Here is a 21,388-nt window from a genome sequence, read left to right on the forward strand (position 1 = left end):
CAAAAATGTAAGAACATGTTTTCACTTTGTTTATTATGGGGTGTTGTCTGTAGATGGGTGAGAAAGAAAAAAGATATTTAATCTATAATAACAAACACATACATCAGTAATAGTCCTCAATCAGCTTTCTGAAACTGGTTCACGACACGCAATGTGTTTTTTCTTCAGATTTTCAAACAATCCATTTATGTTTTCCAAAAAGGCCAAACATTTGGGTGAGCTTTTTGTTATCGCCTGAGTAGCCTCGTTTCACTGCCCCCCAAAAATAAGCAATCTAGTGTTCAGCAAAATAACAACACAATGTCAAATACAGGTAGCCAAGTCAAATAATTAACATCCAATCACATTAACCGTTACTCTCTCGCAGGAATTCTACGGTCCGTATGTCGCCAAACGTAGCTGCTGCTCATTCCGTTTGCTCGAAAATTGATAAATGGTTAAAAAGAAGTTGGGCCCGCATCCATAGACATATACCAGCTCTACTGGTAGTACTGCTACTCGGAGCAGTAATACACCTGCACCTGTCGACGACACAAGTTCTTCTGCTTCCACAAGCATATCCAATGCTAGCATCAGTAATTCTACATTTGTTCTTTGTCCAGCTAGCATGGACACTGACAGTTGTGAATCTGATGCAGCCGAAGAACTACTGCCCCTTAGCCGAGAAAGCACCGAAAAACAGACAGGGACGTTGGACCATCGAAGAGGCACTAATATTATGAGAACTACATTGATTTGGGGTTCACTTATATTGGGAGTAGTGCCTTTCCTCAGCCACAGTGTGTTATGTGCAAAACTACTATCTCACAACTCAATGCAACCTTCGCTCTTGCGCAGACATTTAGAAACTAAACATGAAAATTTGAAAAATAAGCCACTGGAGTTTTTTGAGTGAGTATTAGGACTTGAGTAGTAAGACATGTATAAAAGCAACAGATACCATTAATAAGGAGGGGCTAGAAGCGTCTTATATGGTGAGCTACCGAGTGGTTAGGACAGGCAAGCCCCATACTTTTGTGGAGGACTTAATTAATCCTGCTGCCGTGTTTATTGCTGGGACAATGCGGGAGGAAAATGCCCAAAGAATTATACAGTCAATGCCTTCATCAATCAACACTGTTTAACGATGCATCAGTGACATGGCAGGAGATGTTTTGAAACAATTACTGCTTTGCATACAAGCCAGTGCTTTATAGCTGGATGAGTCAACAGACGTGGCGGGCCTGACACAGGTACTGGTATATGTCCGTTACGTTTATGGGGGGTCAATTAAGGAAGACATCCTCTTCTGAATATCACTGGAAACAGAACAACAGTAGATATTTTTAAAGTACTGGACAGCTTTGTGACATCAAATGGACTTTGGTGGTCAAGATGTGTTGCTATCTGTACTAATGGCGCAATAGCCATGACAGGGAGACATAGTGGAGTTGTAACGCACATGCAAGCAGTTCCTCCCGATGCCACTTGGGTACGCTGCAGCATCCACTGAGAGACTCTTGCTGCCCAGGCAATGCCTGACAGCTTGAAAGACGCTTTGGACGCTACAGTGAAAATGGTTAACTTTGTTAAAGCAAGGCCCCTGAACTCTCGTGTATTTTCTGCACTATGCAATGATATGGGCAGCGACCATGTAACTCTTTTACAACATACAGAAGTGTGCTGGTTATCAAGGGGCAAAGTATTGACACGTTTGTTTGAAATTGAGAGATAAGCTTAAAGTTTTCTTTACTGACCATAATTTTCACTTGTCTGACCGCTTGCACGATGATGACGTTTCTCACACGACTGTCCTGAGTGAGTTGGGTGTGCAATTACGCAGGTACTTTTCCAAAACGCATAACACAAACAACTGGATTCGTTATCCCTTTCATACCCTGCCTCGAGTCCACTTACAGATATCTGAACAAGAGAGCCTCATCGAAATTGCAACAAGCGGTTCTGTGGAAATTTAATTTCATTGAAAGCCAGTGCCAGATTTCTGGATTGGGCTGCGCTCAGAGTATTCTACCTTGGCAAATCACACTGTTAAGACCCTGATGCCCTTTGCAACCATGTACCTATGTGAGGGTGGATTCTCGGCCCTCACTAGCAGGAAAACGAAATACAGGCACAGACTGTGTGTGGAAAATTATATAAGACGGACTCTCCAATACAACCCAACGTTGCAGAGTTATGTGCATCCTTTCAAGCACACCCTTCTCAATAACCCGTTGTGAGTTATTCACAATTGTTGATGAACAAATAAAGTTTTATACAGTGCCTTGCGAAAGTATTCGGCCCCCTTGAACTTTGCGACGTTTTGCCACATTTCATTTCCACACTGTATTTTTTTGTGAAGAATCAACAACAAGTGGGACACAATCATGAAGTGGAACGACATTTATTGGATATTTCAAACTTTTTTAACAAATCAAAAACTGAAAAATTGTGCGTGCAAAATAATTCAGCCCCTTTACTTTCAGTGCAGCAAACTCTCTCCAGAAGTTCAGTGAGGATCTCTGAATGATCCAATGTTGACCTAAATGACTAATGATGATAAATACAATCCACCTGTGTGTAATCAAGGTTCCGTATAAATGCACCTGCACTGTGATAGTCTCAGAGGTCCGTTAAAAGCGCAGAGAGCATCATGAAGAACAAGGAACACACCAGGCAGGTCCGAGATACTGTTGTGAAGAAGTTTAAAGCCGGATTTGGATACAAGATTTTCCAAGCTTTAAACGTCCCAAGGAGCACTGTGCAAGCGATAATATTGAAATGGAAGGAGTATCAGACCACTGCAAATCTACCAAGACCTGGCCGTCCCTCTAAACTTTCAGCTCATACAAGGAGAAGACTGATCAGAGATGCAGCCAAGAGGCCCATGATCACTCTGGATGAACTGCAGAGATCTACAGCTGAGGTGGGAGACTCTGTCCATAGGACAACAATCAGTCATATATTGCACAAATCTGGCCTTTATGGAAGAGTGGCAAGAAGAAAGCCATTTCTTAAAGATATCCATAAAAAGTGTTGTTTAAAGTTTGCCACAAGCCACCTGGGAGACACACCAAACATGTGGAAGAAGGTGCTCTGGTCAGATGAAACCAAAATTGAACTTTTTGGCAGCAATGCGAAACGTTATGTTTGGCGTAAAAGCAACACAGCTCATCACCCTGAACACACCATACCCACTGTCAAACATGGTGGTGGCAGCATCATGGTTTGGGCCTGCTTTTCTTCAGCAGGGACAGGGAAGATGGTTAAAATTGATGGGAAGATGGATGGAGCCAAATACAGGACCATTCTGGAAGAAAACCAGATGGAGTCTGCAAAAGACCTGAGACTGGGACGGAGAGTCAAAGTCCAGACCTGAATCCAATCGAGAATCTGTGGAAAGAACTGAAAACTGCTGTTCACAAATGCTCTCCATCCAACCTCACTGAGCTCAAGCTGTTTTGCAAGGAGGAATGGGAAAAATGTCAGTCTCTCGATGTGCAAAACTGATAGAGACATACCCCAAGCGACTTACAGCTGTAATCGCAGCAAAAGTTGGCGCTACAAAGTATTAACTTAAGGGGGCTGAATAATTTTGCACGCCCAATTTTTCAGTTTTCGATTTGTTAAAAAAGTTTGAAATATCCAACAAATGTCGTTCCACTTCATGATTGTGTTCCACTTGTTGTTGATTCTTCACAAAAAAATACAGTTTTATATCTTTGTTTGAAGCCTGAAATGTGGCAAAAGGTCGCAAAGTTCAAGGGGGCCGAATACTTTCACAAGGCACTGTATGTAAGATGTCTGCATAAAGAGTCAAACAACCCGAGTCTGGTTGTGACGACAACTCACACTCATTATTATGTTTTATATTTGAGGTTCTTCAAAGTATCCACCCTTTGCCTTGATGACAGCTTTGCAAACTCTTGGTGTTCTCTCAAACAACTTCATGAGGTAGTCACCTGGAATGCTTGTCCAACAGTCTTGGAGTTTCCGTCAATCTCACTTGATAATGCCTCAAATTTCCCAGCGGCATCCCCTTTGTCTGGTCATAATGCACCCTAAAAAAATCTATGCCTCTTGCAGCCCTTCTCCCTGTGTGCTGCCTGCTCCGAAGCACCACTCACCTCAATCACACAGCTCCATCACATCATCTGGTCTTTCTCACAGGCTACAAGTGAAGACGGACACATCGGGGACGCAACTGCCCGTGTCCTTATCCAATTCCGAGGTGCATATTGAAGATATTTTAAGATTTGTCCAAATTTACTTTTTGTCAGCCAACAAGATGAGTAGGCCTGAAGACAGCAAAAGCACTAGCCTATGTCAATCTACTATCCCCATAGTACAAAAGTTGAGCTATTCTGTGCGAGAAATAAATATTCCAAACATAATCTGGGACAGTTGTGGGATGCGATGATCCCAAATTAACACAACCACTATAATTAAAAAAAAATTGAAAAAGTATTTTGCGAAATGAGGCTGACGCAACAGATCAGAAAGTTTAGCTGAAATTGTTGAACTATTACACTTTCTTCACATTATAAGCGCATCGTTGCACACACGGCACTAGGCTATAAGCGTGAATGTTCCATTAGCGGGAAAACACCATTATCAAAATTTACCACATATGTGATTATGCATGTTATGCATTTTTATGGTGAAAATTATCTTCCCAAAACTTGAAACTCGTGCTGCATACAGTATTGTAAAGTGGATTAATGTGCTTCTTTTTATTAAGAATTTATTTGGCCACTTTAGTTGCGATACAAACCTTATCAAAACGTGTAATTATCAAAAATAATAATTATAATAATATTGTTTCTTGCCTTAACCTGTTAATCATTCACAAGTGATAACATATCATACCTTAAGGGAACAGTTTGACATTCACCATATGGTTAGTGAGAAAGTCCACATTGCAAATATACGGTCCCTTACTAGACGTCCGACAACGTTTCTAAAATTCGAAAAACGGCGTCGGGCCGGATCTTCCAGGAAGTCATCAAACGAACTCTCTCGGGCATTCGGTTTCCATTTTTATAAAATGTTCACATTTTGGTCATTTTTCCGCTCTCCCGGTAAATCCCACAAGAGGGCGTATGGAATCATATTGCAAATGTACAAAACATCACCAATCACTACGTGGCCTGATCTCCTAAATGGAAAATATTTTGAAGACGAAACTTGGTGAGCATAGGTTTGGCATAATGGGCAGTTGGCCCCGAACAAGATGGCGTCTATGCCTCAACGTTTTTTGAGTTATGGACATTTTTTCTGGGATTGAAGGTCGAAAAATGAAAATAGAGCAATAATATTTCCGCTTCACGTCAAAGTAAATGAAGCTACGGTGTCAATACAAAAAGAACCAGCCATTTATCTATCGTCATTTAAGAGAAATCATACAATGTCAAATTGGTGATGTTCAAATATATATATATATATATATTCTCTTTTTTTAATTACAGATCCAGTTGCAATGTGTTCACACATCTTTTTCAAGTGTGCTTCGGAGCTCTGCAAGATTTCTGTGATTTTCTGAAATAACACACACTCACTAACCCCTCCATAAATAAGTCAGTTATTAACGTAAATATTTATATCTCAAAATTCTATAAGTGCCTACCGCAAGGAGGATATGAGTTCACTTTCAGCTTCCTGTGTCAACCGGAAGTGCCTTAAAATGGTGTCATAGGTGCTGTTTCGAAGGGTTAAAAGGTCAGATCTTTTCAAAAATGTATATGTGTGATTAGGCAACCCTCATGAACTGTAAGTCAATCATTCCTCCCAACAGATGTCAAAGAAAATCTCTCTCACACATATACACACACACACACACACATACACACATGTAGTGACAAAGTGCAGTGCTTAAAGACACAGAGGCTGCAATGGCATTACCATACTCTCTTGGCTTTTTTTTGATCTCACAGATTACAATGACATCTCTCCTTATAGGAATACATTGCCTGCTCCCCTAAATTCAACCTAGAGCCTATGTGGGTTAATAATGCCTTATGAACCTGTCTTCGATGACAGTCCATCAGGCCACTATGACGTCTACCTGTGTTGATTCTAAGCTTCCTGAAGCAACCGAAAGTGGTTAAAATCACCCTAAAAGTGTTTTTCCATACCTATATAACTGATGTTTGGTAGAAATAGTGAATTCAACCCTGTGTAAATCAGTCAGTTCTTAACGTATAGTCTTAAAACTCAGGATTCTGTAAAAACTTACCCTCATGAGGATATGTGTTTACTTTTCGCTTCCTGTGCCATAAATGGTGTCATAGGGGCTGTTTCGAAGGTTTAAAAAAGTCAGATCTTTCCAAAACTTCATATGTGCGATTAGGCAACCCTCATGAACTGTAAATCAGTCATATCTCCCATAAAATTTCCAAGAAAAACTCTCTCACACACACACACAGCTTGGACGGGGGGACACAGTGTGGTGCGTAGAGACAGACAGTGCCTGCAATAGTTACCTTTGTTCGAACAGTTCAAGAACCATCAGACCGAGAGTTCTGAAACTTCAGAAACCTGTTCTAGAGCTCAGGTCGATAGTGTGTGGTGAGTTATGTGGCTCTAGAAGGTTTTATGTGATAGTTGGCTTCTAAACGAGTTGGAAAATGTTGGTGTGGTGTCAGTTTGTATCATTTTGGTGTCAGAATGACATCTAATTGACTGATGAACGTTGACTTGCTGGCTGACTTTTGTCCATTTGCAATATGTTTAAACAGTGAGGTACCATCACCAAAATGACATTCACCCCCCACCCGTGCCCATCCAATAGTCATTTGTCATTTTGGACGTTTTTATAAAAATCGGTAAAAAAACAACAGTCCCACTTCTCCCTCATCATACATGACAAATAGACCATCTAGGTTGATTCATGGCTTAACATAGTGCTATATATCATTTTGGCAGTATAAATGCCTTTTGGACATGGTTCACTGACTTTTGGGTTTGTAAACCGACTTCCATTGATCATACATGGCAAATGGACATAACATCCTGATTTGACACTTTCAAATCTTTCAAATTGCATTTGGACATTTCTTATGGCATTTGGTCTATAAAAAAGTGACTTGACTTTGACTTCCTATGAAATCATATTGCAAATGGACAAAACATATGCCTTATGCACAAGTTTGTTTTTAAATGATGATAATAAAATATGACTAAAGTATGTTGATACAGCTCTTATACATGTGTTATTGACAAAAGAAATCGAAAGAATTTCCAAAAACGGTCCAGAAAGCACTTTTTTTGATAAGTGGGTGAGAAGTTGTGGAAAAAATGTTCAATTTTTCAAAATTGTACTTTTGGGACTTGACTTGTGTTACATTTGCAATATGAGAAATCACGGTGGAGCGCACTCGCCATCTGTTGGATTTTTGCAGTGTTAAACTTGGCATTTGCTGTATGGCATTTGCAATCAACTTTGAATGAAACGATGCCGAATTGAGTGGTATTGGACACCGTGTATATGGTTGTTACAGTGCCAATATGTTGCCATTAATTTTTGTCCATTTCAAGGGGGAGTTCCCTTACATTTTTAAGTGATAGGCTAATTTTGTCACCCAACAGACTATTCTTGATTTAATCTTGGCTTTACATATACTAAATAATATATGTGTGAAGCTCGTTTTAATTTAGAATTGACCATTAGCATGCACCTGACTTGAAACAGGGGCAGGGGAAAAAATACATGTCATCTCTGCACTTAAATAGCGAATGTAGGACACTTCTCCTGTGGTTCATTTTCATGCCAGCCAGGTAGGCTATACTCCTGTTGAAAATATAAGCAATGTGCTTTATATTTGCTTAATATTAGGAAAGTTGAGAAATAAATACAGTAGGCCTAGCCTATAGAAAGCTGATGGGATCCTTATCTTTTTAAGAGAGGCCATCAATATGTTTTCTCGCACAATTGCATAGCCTATAGAAATATTGTGCAACATGACCTCATGGACTCTCATGAAGTGTTTGATTAGATTTTTGATGGCATTTGCATTGATGTCATAGTGATTAGATGGACAATAGAGTGCTGAGTACCAGGCGGTTAGCAAATTTGGTTGGCTACTAATGACCATTAGCAGCATCAGAGCTTGGAGAAGCCAAATTACCGTGACTAAATGGTCATGTGGAATTTGACTGCCTTCATGACTCGTGACCACCGGTGTGGCAGTAATACGGTCACCACAACAGCCCAAATCTACACACAATACCCCATAATGACAACGTAAAAACCTTTTTTATTTCTTTGCAAATGTATTTAAAATCAAAATATCGCATTTACATCGATATTCAGATTCTTTACCCAGTACTTTGTTGAAGCACTTTTTGCAGCAATTTCAGCCTTGAGTATGACGCTACAAGCTTGGCACACCTGTATTTGGGGAGTTTCTCCCATTCTTCTCATGCTCTGTCAGGTTGGATGTGGATGATGTTAAGCCAGGTTCAAGTCCAGGTTCTGGCTGGGCCACTCAAGGGCATTCAAAGAGTTGTCCCGAAGCAACTCCTGCTTTGTCTTGGTTTTGTGCTTGGGGTTGCTGTCCTGTTGGAAGGTGAACCTTCACCCAGTCTGAGGTCCTAAGCGCTCTGGAGCAGGTTTTCATCAAGGATCTGTCTGTACTTTGTCTCGGTCATCTTTCCCTCAATCCTGACTAGTCTCCCAGTCCATGTCACTGACAAACATACCCACAGCATGATGCTGCCACCTCCATGCTTCACTCTATTGATTGTGCAATGTTTCCTCCAGACGTGACACTTGGCATTCAGGCCGAAGAGTTCAATCTTTGTTTCATCAGACCAGATAATCTTGTTTCTCATGGTCTGAGAGTCTTTAGGTGCCTTTTAGCAAACTCCAAGCGGGCTGTCATATCGAGGGAATGAGCAAAGTACAGAGAGATCCTTGATGAAAACCTGCTCTAGAGCACTCAGGACCTCAAACTGGGGTGAAGGTTCACCTTCCAACAGGACAATGACCCTAAACACACAACCAAGACAACACAGGAGTCGCTTCTTGACAAGTCTCTAAATGTCATTGAATGGCCCAGCCAGAGCCCGGAATAGAACCCATTTGAACATCTCTGGAGAGACCTGAAATTAGCTGTGCAGCGACGCTCCCCATCCAACCTGACAGAGCTTGAGAGGATCTGCACGTGTGTGTTAAGCTTTTAGCATCATACTCAAGAATACTCGATTCTGTAATCACTGCCAAATGTACTAAAACAAAGTACTTAGTAAGGAGTCTGAATACTTATGTAAATGTTTCAGTTTTTATAGATACACACACACACATCTCTCAGCAAAAAAAGAGCCGTCCTCTCACAGCAAACTTAACGTGTAGATATTTGTATGAACATAAGATTCAACAACTGAGACATAAACTGAACAAGTTCCACAGACATGTGACTAACACATTTAATAATGTGTCCCTGAACAAAGAGGGGAGTCAAAATCAAAGGTCAGTATATGGTGTGGCCACCAGCTGCATGAAGTACTGCAGTGCATCTCCTCCTCATGGACTGCACCAGATTTGCTAGTTCTTGCTGTGAGATGTTACCCCACTCTTCCACCAAGGCACCTGCAAGTTCCCAGACATCCCTGGGGGGAATGGCCCTAGCCCACACCCTCCGATCCAACAGGTCCCAAACATGCTCAATAGGATTGAGACCCGGGCTCTTCGCTGGCCATGGCAGACCACTAACATTCCTGTCTTGCAGGAAATCACGCACAGAACGAGCAGTATGGTGGCTTTGTCAAATTAATCACTAACCTTTGATGATCTTCATCAGATGGCACTCATAGGACTTCATGTTACACAATACATGTATTTTTTGTTCGATAAAGTTCATATTTATATCCAAAAATCTTAGTTTACATTGGCGCGTTATGTTCAGTAATGTTTTGCCTCCAAAACATCCAGTGATTTTGCAGAGAGCCACATCAATTTACAGGAATACTCATCATAAACGTTGATGAAAGATACATGTTGTTATGCATAGAATTAAAGAGAAACTTCTCCTTAATGCAACCACTGTGTCAGATTTCAAAAAAGCTTTATGGCAAAAGCACACCATGCGATAATCTGAGTACTGCGCTCAGCCACCATACAGATACCCTGCCAGACCACTGGTTCAAACAGCTCTTATTTGCTCCCCTATCATAGTAGAAGCCTGAAACAACGTTCTAAAGACTGTTGACATCTAGTGGAAGCCTTAGGAAGTGCAATCAGACCAAATGTTACACTTTATATTGGATAGGCAATCACTTGAAAAACTACAAACCTCAGATTTCCCACTTCCTGGTTGGATTTTTCTCAGATTTTCGCCTGCCATATGAGTTCTGTTATACTCACTGACATCATTCAAACAGTTTCAGAAACTTCAGTGTGTGTTCTATCCAAATCTAGAATATGCATATCTTAGCTTCTGGGCCTAAGTAGCAGGCAGTTTACTCTGAGTACGCTTTTCATCCGAACGTGAGAATAGCGCCCCCAGCCATAAGAAGTTAACGACCGTTCCACAGGTGCATGTTCATTAATTGTTTATGGTTCATTGAACAAGCATGGGAAACAGTGTTTAAAGCCTTTACAATGAAGATCTGTGAAGTTAATTGGATTTTTACTTGTCTTCGAAAGACAGGGTCCTGAAAAAGGGACGTTTCTTTTTTTATATACATTTTATGTACATTTGCTACAATTTCTAGAAACCTGTTTTTGCTATGTCATTGTCTGGCTATTGTCTGGAGATTTACGAGAGAAACACAATTTAATCAATTTTTGAATAAGGCTGTAACTTAACAAAATGTGGAAAAAGTCGAGGGGTCTGAATATTTTCCAAATGCACTTTATGCTTGGAAGTCTGGAGATCCTAAACATGTTTATGTTAACTACTGATCAATTACTCACTGGTCCATAGTGTATGGCCACCATTCTTTACCTGATTAAAGGTATACATTACTGTTTTTTCCCCCTCTCCTCTCATTCACTCTCTGCACCTATTTTCTTTGTTCTTTATTTGGATCTCCATTAGCTGACGCCTTGGCCCTAGCGACCGCTGGTCTCCCTGGAGTCCACAAAAGAAAGACATTGCAAACATAACAGAGATGGCCCAAAAACATATGCAATACACTGTCAATTTTGCAGTTGTCACTGGACAATGGTAGGCATCACAGACATTGAATAAAGAACAGTGAGACGAGAGAACTCAAAGAAACACAATACTTCTGACACAAACCCTCTTTCAACTTCCCTGTCTCTCTCTCATGGTCTTTATCCCCAATTAAGAAAGAAAAGAGTTGCAAGCTGTGGGAGGCAGTGCCTCCTTTAAAATAACAATCTTCTAACATTTTTCTTCTCCTGTCTTCTCTCCCTCAGACGGACAGAGCGGTGCAGTTGCTGTTGGAGACTAGTGCTGACAACCCCAGTTACTACTGTGACTCACTGAAGGCGTGTCTGGTGACCACCATCACCTCCTCAGGGCCCTCCCAGAGCACCATCAAACTAGTGGCCACCAACATGATCGCCAACGGCAAACTGGCAGGTAACTGGAAGCCGTATAATTGAATATAACTAGTTTATGGAAGGTATATGACATCTGCCACTCTAGTATTTTATTTCTAAGCTGCCCTCCCAGAGCACCATCAAACTGGTGGTCACAATCATGATCGCCAAAGGCAATCTGGCATGTACTGGTGGCCATAATGCTAAATAGAACACTTGTTCCATTAAGTTTGATGATGTCAGTCACTCTAGTATTATACTGTATATCTACGCAGGTGGCAACAAAGAGACTATTGTTTCAACTGTGGTACCATTGTGGTGTATGCCATGGGCTCTTCCAACCTTGGCTCTAATACCCAGACCAGCCTAGGCAGAGCCTCTGCTATTGCACACCCCCACCTCTTGTTCTATGGAGTAGGTAGTGTGTTGAGTGTATTATGATGTAGTGTATTATTACCACGGTCCCCTTCTGCAGCTCACATAACAGGTAATTTAACTCCACAGCCCATAAAAAAGTCCTTGTAGTACAGTTATAGCTTCCCTTAGTAATCAAGCCTAAACCCCCCTCATCTCACACACTCCATCACTCTCTCTGTCTCTCTTTTTCTCCCGTCTGTCAGAGGGAGTGCAACTGCTGTGTTTGATTGACAAGGCTGCGGACGCATGCCGATACCTGCAGACCTATGGGGAGTGGAACCGCGCTGCCTGGTTGGCTAAGGTAACTTATCTTTCACTCATCTGTCCATCATCAGTATCCCATTTAAAGTATTATGGCCAGAGAAACTCTCAAATCATATTGCTGGGCTGGAGTCAAGGAGATGGTTCGTTGCAAATCAAGACTGTACAGTAATATAAAATGTAGTGGTAGTTCAGATAAAGCCTATAACACATAATTGAAATTATAACTTGATCGCTTATGTGTGCCTCTGTATGCGTGTGTGCCTGCAACTGTGTGTCAGGTGCGTCTGAACCCGGCAGAGAGCTCAGACGTGCTAAAGCGTTGGGCAGAGCACCTCTGCTCCCCCCAGGTCAACCAGAAGTCTAAGGCCATCCTAGTGCTGCTATCCTTGGGCTGCTTCCATAAAGTAGGAGAGATGCTACAAAGGTAACAGTAACAGCCTCTCTCTCTCATGTTCCCCGTTATCAGCTCCTCTGGGACTTTATTCTGCTTTTTGCTCAGCTCTGTGTTTTCCATCACTCCAAATTGGTCCTCATTGTCTAACTTTGAGCATTTTCAAAAGTGTGGTGGTGCTCTCCTACCTTGCTTCTCTCGCCACATTCAATATTGATCTGCTCTGTGTAAGTAGACCTGCTGTCTCAGTGGCAGCCTGCATTTTAATGTGCCTCTCCCCATGACACCTTAGAAAGGCGTGTGGCTGGCAGGTTGACGTGAAGCTTCAAAAACAGAGACATGAAAGTTGTGATGATGCACACCTCTCTCTGATGTCTCTCCCCCCCCACCCCCCCCTCTCTCTCTCCTGTCTCTCTACCTCTTTCTCCCATCCATCCATCAATCTCAACTGTGACAGCATGAGGTACTTTGACCGTGCGGCACTCTTCATTGAAGCCTGTCTGAAGTACGGAGTGATGGAGGCCAACGATTCCACCAATATCCTTTCAAAGTCAAGACATCATACAGTCTGGCTGTGCTAATCAGGTTATTCTCAATCTTTCTCACAAAGTTTGTCTAGTCTAATACTACAGCAGTCTGGAACAGAATGGACTTACTGTACCTTTTATAGTACAGTTCACATGCTTTATTTTCTTTACCTGAAGAGTGGACACCACACTACCTTTTGTACTTTGATGTTTTAATTCAGACAGAAGAGGGAGATTGATGAATAGGTGAAACAGGCGGTGATTGAACCCCAGTCTCCGTCCGGGGTTGTGGTACACAGTATGTGCAGAGCCAGAAGTGTTAACACTCAACTACAGGCTAAACACTTCACCTCCTTTATCCAACCAGATCTTACTGTGCATTGGGGTTTGTCTGTTTCCCAGTGTTTTCTCCTTGACCTATGTGTCGCCACATAAGCTGATCGGGGCTGCGTTCGTGGACTACGCCCGACTACTGCGCACCCTGGGCCTGAGGGAGAGCGCCGCGTTCTGGGCATCGCGGGCAGGGGGTGCCGGAGAGCAACTGCTGGAAGAACTCTTCCAGGGAGAGGGGGCAGTGCCCGAGGAAACGGAAGGCCTGGAGAACACTGAGTGATCCCTGAGTGTGGAGCAGAGGGGAGGAGTTGCCCATAAGCAAAGATCTATGATCAGCTTAACGCTCACCCCCTCCTAATTGTAACTATTACAGGTGAAAATGCAAAACTGATCTTGGATCAGTGTTCTAGGGGCAATTTAGGGGGAGAGGAGAGGAAGTGTTTGTCACTGGAGATTGCCATGTCTGTGAATATGCTTTTGTGTGATCAGTGTATGTGTATGCATGTCGATTTCTCCCCCAGTGGCAGGCCAAATGGAACCACACACTCACTCGTACAGCAAATGCAGACATTCATCTAATGCATCAATTTATGGTTATTAAGAGCAGATTAAGAGATTATAATCAGTTTTTGTTGATTGATTTGAGGTTTTGAATGGTCAGTTAGCTTTATTTTGAGTTTTTTTTTAACAATCTGACTCTTCCGTGGAAGATTCAATCAAAGTTTGCTGACTGTCGATGTACTGCTATTACCATTTAAAGCAGTTAAAAGTGGCACAACCTTTTATCCTTCAACATTCTGCATTATGCATTCCCTTTTATTTAATGCTGGTGTTAGTGTAAATTAATGTTTAAATGTTTGAATGAATGACATTAAGGTCGAGTGAGTTTCCATTCCCTGTAGCTCAGACATGAAGCAGACCAATGTCCCATACAACCCACACAGTGTACCTGACCTGGGTTCAAATACTATTTGAAATCCTTCAAATACTTTGAGTGTTTGCTTTAGCCTGCTTGGAGTGCCAGATGAGCGTGGTTTGCACGGTTGAGATGTATCTATTGGTTATATTGCAACAGGCAAGCTCAGTCAAGCATTTGTGGTAGTATGTGAGCCCTGGTCTGCTGTTTCGTGACTGAGAGGAGGTGGTATAGAGCAGCTCTATTAAGACTGACCAAAGCCAGGCATAGTTAGCACAGGGGACTGCATTCATCAACTTGTCCCTGCATTACAGAAGGGACACTGATGAGGCTCTTTCTCTAGTCTAGTTAGCCAGGATTGTTTGCGCTAACAGACACAGTATATTATACCCCTACACAGAAGAGAGGATTTGACCACTGTTAGCTATAAGGGCTTCTTGGTTAATATATAAAATGTGGGCATGAAGTATTCAACAGTTGGATTGCAGATTGATCTCCAGCTTTTCCCTATAAGGACATAAGATGTCAGTTTTATTGTGTGTTTTCTGATGTGTGAAGTATGAGGATGTCTCATTAAAATATAAAAAAAATATCATGTTTAGCAAATCATTCTAGTGGACCAGAAAAGACAGTCAGCATGAAGTTGACTGCTGTTCTGTCAAGATCACTAAAAGTCCTCCCTCATCAGGAGCATGGCATTGGCTAGTACCAGGCTCAGGACTAAAATGAGCCAATCAGCAAATACTTCCTGTCGCATACTGTAGGGTTGCATTCTAAAAGATCCACAAACTGCATCTAAGTACAGTTGAAGTCAGAAGTTTACATACACCTTAGCCAAATGCATTTAAACTCAGTTTTTCACAATTCCTGACAATTAATTCTAGTAAAATGTTAGTTAAGATCACCACTTTATTTTAAGAATGTGAAATGTCAGAATAATAGCAGAGTGATTTATTTCAGTTTTTTTTTCTTTCATCACATTCTCAATGCATCAGAAGTTTACATACACTCAATTAGTATTTGGTAGCATTGCCTTTAAATTGTTTAACTTGGGTCAAATGTTTTGGGTAGCCTTCCACAAGCTGCCCACAATAAGTTGGGTGAATTTTGGCCCATTCCCTCTGACAGAGCTGGTGTAACTGAGTCAGGGTAGTAAAGGCCTCCTTGCTCACACACGGTTTTTTAGTTCTGCCCACAAATATTCTATGGGATTGAGGTCAGGGCTTTGTGATGGCCACTCCAATACCTTGACTTTGTTGTCCTTAAGCCATTTTGCCACAACTTTGAAAGTATGCTTGGGGTCATTGTCCATTTGGAAGACCCATTTGTGACCAAGCTTTAACTTCCTGACTGATGTCTTGAGATGTTGTTTCAATATATCCACATAATTGTCCCGCCTCATGATGCCATCTTTTATGAAGTGCACCAGTCCATCCTGCAGCAAAGCACCCCCACCCTTCACGGTTGGGATGGTGTTCTTCGGCTTGCAAGCCTCCCCCTTTTTCCTCCAAACATAACAATGATCACTATGGCCAAACAGTTCTAGTTTTGTTTCATCAGACCGGACCAGAGGATATTTCTCCAACAAGTACAATCTTTGTCCCCATGTGCAGTTGCAAACCATAGTCTGTCTTTTTAAGCTGGCTTTTTTATGGCGGTTTGAAGCAGTGGCTTCTTCCTTGCTGAGCGGCCTTTGAATGGTTATGTCGATATAGGACTTATTTTACGGTGGAAATAGATACTACAGCATCTTCACCATGTCCTTTGCTGCTGTTCTGGGATTGATTTGCACTTTTCGCACCAAAGTATGTTCATCTCTAGGAGACAGAACGCGTCTCCTTCCTGAATGGTATGACGGCTGTGTGGTCCCATGGTGTTTATACTTGCTCCCTATTGTTTGTACAAATGAACGTGGTACCTTCAGGCGTTTGGAAATTGCTCCTAAGGATGAACCAGACTTGTGGAGGTCTACAATTTTTTTTCTGAGGTCTTTGCTGATTTCTTTTGATTTTCCCATGATGTCAAGCAGAGGCACTGAGTTTGAAGGTAGGCCTTGAAATACTTCCATCGGTACACCTCCAATTGACTCAAATTATGTCAATTAGCCTATCAGAAGCTTCTAAAGCCATGATATAAATTTTCTGGATTTTCCAAGCTGTTTAAAGGCACAGTCAACTTAGTGTATGTAAACTTCTGACCCACTGGAATTGTGATACAGTGAATTATAAGTGAAATAATCTATCTGTAAACAATTGTTGGAAATATTACTTTGGTCAAGCACAAAGTAAATGTCCTAACCGACTTGCCAAAACTATAGTCTGTTAACAAGACATTTGTTGAGTGGTTGAAAAACGAGTTTTAATGACTCCAACCTAAGTGTATGTAAACTTCCGACTTCAACTGTATCAATAGGCTAAACCAGTCTAACCATTGACTCACACCCACATACCAAAAACTGTATAGCTCTTAAACCACTCACCAAAAACGACCAATCCCATGTCAACTCTTCCGTATAGGGTGTTAGGAGTGCGGGTAAAATATTGTTTTTTTTCCCTTGCCTCATCTGTCTTGTTCAAAGTCAAAACTATTAAAGAAATGAATTATTTTAAAAATATATACAAAAAAATATGTGAATGATGTACATGAAAAGTAATTCTGTGTTTAGTAGCACTTGTATTATGTTTTCTTGTTCAGACGTGATATTGTAACTAAATCCGTGTGTCGTTCTGTTGCCGAAACACGTGAGTGCTGTTCTAGTCTGGGATGTTGTTGACCACCTTAGACAATGTCACTATGGTAACCCACGCTTATTTTGAGGATTACACAGGGCTTAGTTCCCACATATCCATGTCATGTAGGTTCAGTGTGTTTAGAGTTTTCGTTTCCATTATGCCTGAAATGGACTAGAGTCCAAACCATAGATTATATTTCTATGGTTTACTATTTCTATGGTCTAAAAGATCCAATCAGTTTATGATACTGTTTATTTTGATCTAATCATGTCCTACAGTAGTGTCTAAGTAATATTGGCCCCCACTGTACCCCTAGCCTGGTCCCAAATCTATTTATGCTGTCTTGCCACTGCTGCCCATAGGAGTTGGCAAGACAGCACAAACGGACCTGGAATGAGGCTACTGTACCCCTTCCTTCTGGTGTCTTTTAAAGTAGATTTGAATGAACAACTGCTGCTTTGTTTCATTTTGTTGTTAAACTTTAGAGAACAACTGTCTGCCTTTTAAGGGGTTATTGTATGTGACCGTAGACATTAACTACATAATAGAAAAAAATCTGCCTTTTTGTTTTGATTGAAGACAATTATAATTTTGACGGTGTCAAAAATGGAAAAGCTTTGCCTATTTTTCTTGTCGTCTCATGTTTACACTGAGTGACCCTCACATCCGCTTTATAAATCTTGTTCTGGGAAAAAAAATGAAAATGGATAGCAATAAAAGCATTAAAAGTGTCTACCTATATTGTGTCTCTCTCTCTATCTGATCACATGAGGGCACTGTTACACTATGAGAGAGACAGAGTGAGTAAAAAAGTGCATCAAACAGCCATGGACAGACTGGAATACTTTTGGGAAATCCCTTCAGTACATCAATGAATGACCACTACACGTGAGATGAATTACAGGACATTTAATCCAAGATGGCGTAGCAGTCGGACGTCTTTGTCCTGTCGTGTCCCTTGTATATATCGTTTTACATATTTTTCGTCGCCTATCCTTTAAAATATTTTGCTAAACCTCATCTAAATACTCTCCTGCAACCTGCCTCACCTAATGTGGCGTGGATCTGTTTTTTTCTCCTAAAGTATTTATATTTACTTCGGATCTGGAATCCCTCAACTGAAGCTAGCCAGCTAACTACCAGATATCAGTCAGCAAACCATTGCTAGCGGTCATCAGCTAACCTTCAGCTCGGAAAGCTCTCGCCAGTTCGAACAACGTGACTCTAACCAGAGCATAACGGACCTGTTATTTTTATCCACGGATTCATACCGCAAACTAAGCATTTTCATCTGGATCTTCACAACTAGCTAACCGCAGTCCCGGATGACTACTCCTGGCTAGCGTTTCCATCCCAGAGCAAATACCAAACCCGGTCTGCTAACTGATAAACTGCCGGGCCCTGGTCTGCTAACTGCTAGCATGCCTGCCCGGTCTGCTAACTGCTAGCCCTTGCTAACTGCTTGCTTGCTAACCCGGTCTGCTAACTGCTAGCTTGCCCTGGTCTACTAATTGCTAGCCCATGCTAACTGCTTGCTTGTTAATTTCTGATCCAGTCAGAAATATAACAAAGGTGGGCACACCATTGATAGAACCTGATATTGGGCAGGTCCTTGCCGCCATAGAACTTGGCAGGTGCAGTATTGCCATCTTAAGTCTTGGCTTGCGTTTACTCCATATAAAGGTACTTAGCCATCCATTTACATCATTTATTACCTTATTGGAGAGTAATACTGGGATCATTTGGATTGGGTAAAGTAGTCTAGGTGAAATGTTCATTTTCAAGAGAGATATTCTACCCAACCAAGAAATCGGGAGAGAGGTCCAGCGCTCCAGATCCTGTCTTACTGTATCAAACAAGGGAACAAAATTGTCTTTGTACATTTGCTGGAATTTAGGAGTTACGAATATACCCAGATACATGAAACCTGAGGGAGACCATTTAAAAGGGAAGGGGGGAGAAGTATTAGGTACAGAGTGTAGGCTACCAAGTGGCATAGCCTCTGACTTAGAAGGGTTAATATTGTAGCCTGAGAATTTGCAGAATAATTAAATAATATTAATAAGAGATGTAATTGAAGTCTCGGGACTAGAGATGAATATCAGGACATCATCAGCATACAAGCTTATTTTATGGTGAACATCACCAATGAGCAGCTCCTGTATAGCAGGCGTTAATCTGATGGCCTCGGCCAGTGGTTCCATAACGTGTGCAAAGAGGAGGGGGGATAAAGGACAGCCCTGTATGGTACCTCTGTGTATAGAGAAGCTATTTGACCTTAGCCCATTAGTAAGGACAGCAGCCTGAGGATCATCATATAAAACTTTCACCCATTTTATAAAGTTGTCCCCCAGACCAAATTTATTTAGAGCAAATAATAGGTAAGACCATTCCACACGATCAAATGCTTTCTCAGCATCTCGGGAGAGCACAAGACCATCCACAGGACTTTGTTGGTAGGCTTGAATTACATTAAGAAGCCTCCTGACATTGTTGCATGACTTACGGCCCTTAATGAAGCCAGTTTGGTCTCCTTTCACAATTAGTTGCAGTGAGTCCTCTAATCTTGTGGCTAGAATTTTAGAAAGCAATTTTCTATCCACATTCAGAAAGAAAATTGCTCTGTACGAGGAACAAGACTCTGGACATTTTCCCTTTTTGAGAAAAAGTGAAATGTTGGCTTCTCTCAGCGTTTGAGGGATTTGGTAATTTGAAAATGAGTGGTTAAACATATCACGCAATGGCTCAAGGATCAGGCCATGGAACTCTTTATAGAACTCACTACAAAACCCGTCTGCTCCTGGGGCCTTACCATTTTGCAGGTTCTTAATTGTGAACATTATCTCTTCCTTGGTAATAGGGGCATTAAGGAGGGACCTCTGCTCTTCGGAGATAGTAGGGAGCTCAATCTTACAAAATAAGTTCTCCAAGTACTTATGCCAAGTACTTTCCTGGCTTATCGCCATGTTCATATAGCTTTTGCCTGACAAATCTCATTTTCTTTTCAGCGTCCTGTGTTAGGAGAGAGTCTAACGTTGATCTAATGACAGATATTTCCTTTAATAGGGCAGGAGTGGGTGTTTTAATGTAGTCCTTCTCTTTAGTTCCTAATTCACCCTCTAACATTTTTTGCTTTTCACGCTTTTTCCGTCTCTTAGTAGCTGTGTATGACATAATCAGACCCCTGGCATACGCTTTACAGGTCTCCCAAAGGAGCGAGGGGTTATCTGTTGATTGAGAGTTAATAGAGAAAAATGCTTTAAACTCTGTAATAAAATATGATGTGAATGTATGGTCTTTACGAATGGTTGTGTTCAACCTCCAATATCTTGACCGATTGAATGCCCCGTTGAGTTTTATGTCCAGGATCACCTCAGCATGATCAGATATGACTATGCTTCCTATCCTAGCGGATAAAACAGACTGCAAAGACGTCCTGGGCATAAAAAAATTGTCTATTCTAGTCTGACATCCATGAGGTGCAGAGAAAAAAGTGAACTCTCTGTTGGAGGGATGAAAAGCTCTCCAGACATTTGCATACCCCAGATCATCAAAAATAGCTTTAAGTGACTTGGCTTGAGGAGAGAGTGAAGCTTTACCGCTGGGAAACTTATCAATAAGGGGGTTCAACAAGCAGTTAAAATCTCCTCCAACCACTGCAGTGTCTGAGTTTAATTCTGAAAAGTCTAGAAATACCTTAGTGAGGAAATCAGGGGGGAAGTAAATATTCACTATGGAAATGTTCTGCCCTTGTAAAGTACCATTAATTATAACAAAGCGACCAAATGTATCTTTCACACAATTCAGGACCTTAAACCTCTTGAAACTCCCCATCCCGGATCCGGGATTGTGACTAAGCCTCAGGCTCATTAGCATAACGATTTCTGAAAATCGCAAATAAAATTAAAATAATGCGTTTGCTCTCAAGCTTAGCCTTTTCTTAACAACACTGTCATCTCAGATTTTCAAAAATATGCTTTTGAACCATAGAAATTGACTAATTTGTGTAAGAGTATGCAAAGCTAGCATAGCATTTTGTGTAGCATGTAGCACGCAACATTTTCACAAAAGCCAGATAACCAAATAAATAAAATCATTTACCTTTGAAGAGCTTCTGATGTTTTCAATGAGGAGACTCCCAGCCACATACCAAATGCGCAGTGTTTCCTGAAAGCGTCTGTGTGTAGGAGAAATCGTTCCGTTTTCTACATTGCGCCTGGCTACCAAAACGAACCGAAAATGCAGTCACCTACAACGTGAAACTTTTTCCGGATTAACTACATAATATCGACCGAAACATGGCAAACGTTGTTTGGAATC

At 41.4% G+C, this 21,388-nt stretch overlaps 1 protein-coding gene across 2 annotated transcripts in view; it reads left to right on the forward strand.

The window, feature by feature from the left end:
* The window catches only part of wdr11 (WD repeat domain 11), a 175,160-nt gene extending 157,351 nt beyond the window's left edge, over positions 1-17,809 (forward strand). For both annotated transcript variants that reach the window (XM_064931970.1, XM_064931971.1), the window contains 5 exons: positions 11,363-11,528; positions 12,109-12,206; positions 12,448-12,593; positions 13,018-13,097; positions 13,519-17,809. In XM_064931970.1, coding sequence (XP_064788042.1) covers positions 11,363-11,528; positions 12,109-12,206; positions 12,448-12,593; positions 13,018-13,097; positions 13,519-13,700 — 672 coding nt within the window. In that variant the 3' untranslated portion in view covers positions 13,701-17,809. The remainder of the gene's footprint in view (positions 1-11,362; positions 11,529-12,108; positions 12,207-12,447; positions 12,594-13,017; positions 13,098-13,518) is intronic.
* The last annotated feature ends 3,579 nt before the right edge of the window (positions 17,810-21,388 follow it).

This window comes from Oncorhynchus masou, chromosome 23 (genome assembly GCF_036934945.1).
Source record: "Oncorhynchus masou masou isolate Uvic2021 chromosome 23, UVic_Omas_1.1, whole genome shotgun sequence".
Taxonomy (NCBI): domain Eukaryota; kingdom Metazoa; phylum Chordata; class Actinopteri; order Salmoniformes; family Salmonidae; genus Oncorhynchus; species Oncorhynchus masou.